This window comes from Orbicella franksi, chromosome 15 (genome assembly GCF_964199315.1).
Source record: "Orbicella franksi chromosome 15, jaOrbFran1.1, whole genome shotgun sequence".
In the NCBI taxonomy this organism is placed as follows: domain Eukaryota; kingdom Metazoa; phylum Cnidaria; class Anthozoa; order Scleractinia; family Merulinidae; genus Orbicella; species Orbicella franksi.
In genome coordinates this window covers 13,083,668-13,087,274 of record NC_138159.1, presented here as the reverse complement: position 1 = coordinate 13,087,274, position 3,607 = coordinate 13,083,668, and the positions used below count along the sequence as shown (strand labels likewise).

General features: G+C 38.2%; 1 protein-coding gene across 1 annotated transcript; it reads right to left on the bottom strand.

Moving 5' to 3' along the window:
- Positions 1-1,264: 1,264 nt before the first annotated feature.
- Positions 1,265-3,219, bottom strand: LOC145470056 (uncharacterized; the record flags this gene model as incomplete). The annotated part of the gene is made up of 4 exons (XM_081453886.1): positions 1,265-1,532; positions 1,789-1,863; positions 2,099-2,221; positions 3,101-3,219. Coding segments are annotated over 4 exons (585 nt in total), but the record flags the coding sequence as incomplete, so codon positions are not given.
- Positions 3,220-3,607: the final 388 nt, after the last annotated feature.

The window sequence follows — 3,607 nt, the reverse complement described above, 5'->3', positions numbered from 1 at the left end:
TATGCAATGTGGGGGTTTGAACGGGCATTTAGCGGGGATTTCACTAGTGGTTCGCGGCTTCTTTTAGAAGACTGGGTTCAAGTTGCATGCTCGCAAAAAACATGAAGGCTGAAAAAATGACGAAGAAGGTATGATTTCAATCGCTTAATATCATGCTTTGACTTGACTTTAATGGTATGAAAAATAATCCTGTGAAAGCTCCCGTCGTTAACAAAATTATAATCTATTCAATGAATTGTGCTTAATGTTTAGAGGACTGATAGTAAAAGTGAATGCCCCGGGCACACCCCAATTTTTATTTTCATTCATTTATTGTCATTCACTAACATTTCCATTACAGTACAGGTAAATTCTGCGAAAGACTCCTTCACAGCCAAAACGACATCATGAGCAATCTGAATCAGGAAATTTTAAACTGAGGATTTCGGCTTCCATTGTTGGTGACATCTTTCATGTCCAAACTTAGGGCATATTTCCTAATCGTGTCTCATTCTCACAAAGTTAAAACCACCCCGCCGCGCCTCACCTTGCCCCGCCTCGCCCCGTCTTGCCCCTAAGTAAGGGAAAGGCAATGGGAAAGAGGTTGGGTGGGAAGGTGGGAGTGTCATGGCCAAATTTGGTGGACCTTGGACTGTAGCCTGTTTTTCCCCGCGTATTTGTTGTATTTTAAGTTGAAGTAGAGTTTAAGCTCTTATTTTCGCTTGACCGTCACCCTTATCGAACCTGGTAAGCCGCCCTTTTCGAATTTGATCCTGCTCGGGTCGACGAAGGTTTTTACTTGTGTTCTGCCTCTATTGAACACTCCCTTTCTAGCACTGCCCCGCTTGAGATTTTGCGTTGAGAATTCAGCTCCCGGCGGTTCTAGTCTTCTTTTCAACAATTTCGAATCGGTTCTTTCCAGATTAAAGCGAGATAATCTTCTCTTTTCCAAGTGATGAGATATATCAAGGAAATGCTAAAAGACGGCGTTATCCTGTATTAATTCGCTGTGAGGAATGGTAATGCCTTCATCTGCCGAAGATCGATGATTTCATTTCAGAAGTCGTTTATCTGAGAACAAATGCATTTTTATACTGTTTTTTCTGTAAAAGAAAGGTTATTATAGATGCTAGATATTATTTCTGTTCAGATCACACTTTGAGGAAAAACCATGAAATGCAGAAGTTGAACTTCAGCCCAATAAACCAGTGCATTCGTCATCATAGAACTGGGAACGTGAAGAAAAAGCTCAACTAATCTTTTTCACATTATATCAAGAAATAAATTACACTTGATACATATTAAATTTCAAGAACATTACCCCTAAAGTAAAGCAAGCGAGTCTGTAACACTTAAGATACTCCATTGAGCTGATTTTGCTACCCCGATAACGACCACCTCTAGTTGTTAGAATGTCAATAGCATCAACACGTGTACCGTCGTTAAATTCAATGACGTATTCACTCTCCAGCTGGGACTGCCTGTTTGTGCATAGTGTGTTTTCTGTTCGTCTCTGATCAGATCTCACTCTTCTTTCTGAGAAATCGGCATGCCTGTGAGAAATGCATACAGTCTCAGTATCTCTTTTAAGAAAAAGTGTAAGCTACGAGTAGGCTCTAAATAAATGTTTTTTGCTTTTGATTAAATAACATTTTCCAAATAATTATTTATTAAATAGTACTTTAGACAACTAGAATTTTTAATAACAAAGTGTTTTTTCAGCAGTGGCTGCATTAAATAGTTTTAAAAAAATGGCCATCGCTCTTAAAATGTTTTAGATTAGACAAAGGGCTTACCGACCCTTATTACCTTTCTTTAAACTTGTCAAGCTCTCTACGTTTCTCCTCTAGTTTTGCTTTCACCATTTGTTGCTGATACGTAAAGCTTGACATGGTAAGCAGAACGAAGCAAATAATTTAGAGTATAAAATAAATTACTTTACCAAGTACAGTTAGCCGCGGCACCACAACAACAATATGATAAATAAAAAACAATTATTGTTCGTATGTCCGACTATACTGTGCGACCTGACGGTCACCGGCGAAACGTCATCGTACAAGGAGTTTGATAAGTTAAATAGGGTTAACAAAGACAAGACCAATATCACCCATATATGTACCTTTCCTCGTCTCTCGAGTATTTTGGACTGATGCTAACTCTCCCCTGTAGCTGGCGCTCACATTCTTTTACTTTTTGCTTTAATGTCTCATTCTCCTCCGCCCTTTGGGTGGCGATGTCCAAGCTGGCAAATATAATTGAACAAGAACATGGCTTACACACTGCAGTCTTTTAGTTTACAATGTCTAAATAAACCAAACGGTATCTTCACATTACAAAATGTTTTTTTTTCTCAAAACTCATAATAGTTTTTGGTCTTTTGAACAAGAACTATCACTTAAAAGTTGAAATTCGTGCGTTACATTCTTATCTTACTTTGTACGGTTAACAGTCATTACTAAAACGGACTCTTTTCATCATCGTCTGATAACAATGGTACTGAGATAATCATTAACTTTTGGAGAAGTGTATCCGAAAGAAATGACCTAAGCTGCCCAACAAAAGTGTTGTAAGAACCAGCTTGCAATTCTTAGAGAGCAGTTTGAATGCCGTTCACCTTGGCTGGGTATGTGCCGCTGGTCTCCCAGAGACCCCGTGTTCATTATCGTCCATTCTGTGGCCAGTTATATACAGACCCCATCTTAGTCACATTTTTGCAAATGTAAACTTTGCGATCTCAACTTAATAATTTTCTGTTAATTGTTTATGAATCTACCTTAGTAATTGACAGATTCGTCATACGTAGAAGATCGCACTCTTCACCTTCAAACGCTCTGGTACATTTTCTATCGGAAAATATTCAAAACATTTCCTCGATTTCCAACGAGGTGGTCGTGTTGAAATGTGCGACCCAGTTTTAGCTCGTCTGTTGGGACCCCATTATAGTCATTCCAGTGATGTAAGTGCTATCTAGGCCAGCGGCACATCCCCAGTACCTTATTGATAGAAAGTAATCCCCTCCCCTGGGGGGTGGCTTGGAAAAATCATATCACATTATATTACATCAGATTACATCAAATTACCTACCATCACACCACAACGCATCCCATCATATCGCATTTACCTTTCCTTTAAGAGATTTTGTAGGTGGGTGTTGTTTTTCTGTAAAATTTCTGTGTTGTTTTTCAACTGTTCTTCGTAGTGTTTTAGATATTTATATTTGCCTCTGGAATCTCTAAGAATTCACGAGGAGTGATAACAATTAAATTGTGACTAATTTTAGCACAGGAGGCATTCAAATGTTAGATTTTAATGTTAAGTTTATAACTTTACAGTTCTCTTCGTATATATATAACGTCTCAATTATTGCACCCGCAAACAGCAGGTGTGCTGGGGGGAAGAGATGTTCTAAACTTTCTGAACTTTTTCCCCTGAACTGCAATAGGATGACTAATATGAACTACGATTCACAACCAACACCAACATCAGGTTATGCATACACATGTATATTTTGTTGTCTTAAGTAACAATAAAAAAATAAAAAAAAAATTAAAACCCTCTATAAAGTTCATATTCAATAACACTGCGACGTGTAGCGCTAGTACTGGAAATCAATTTAGGTGAAACTGTT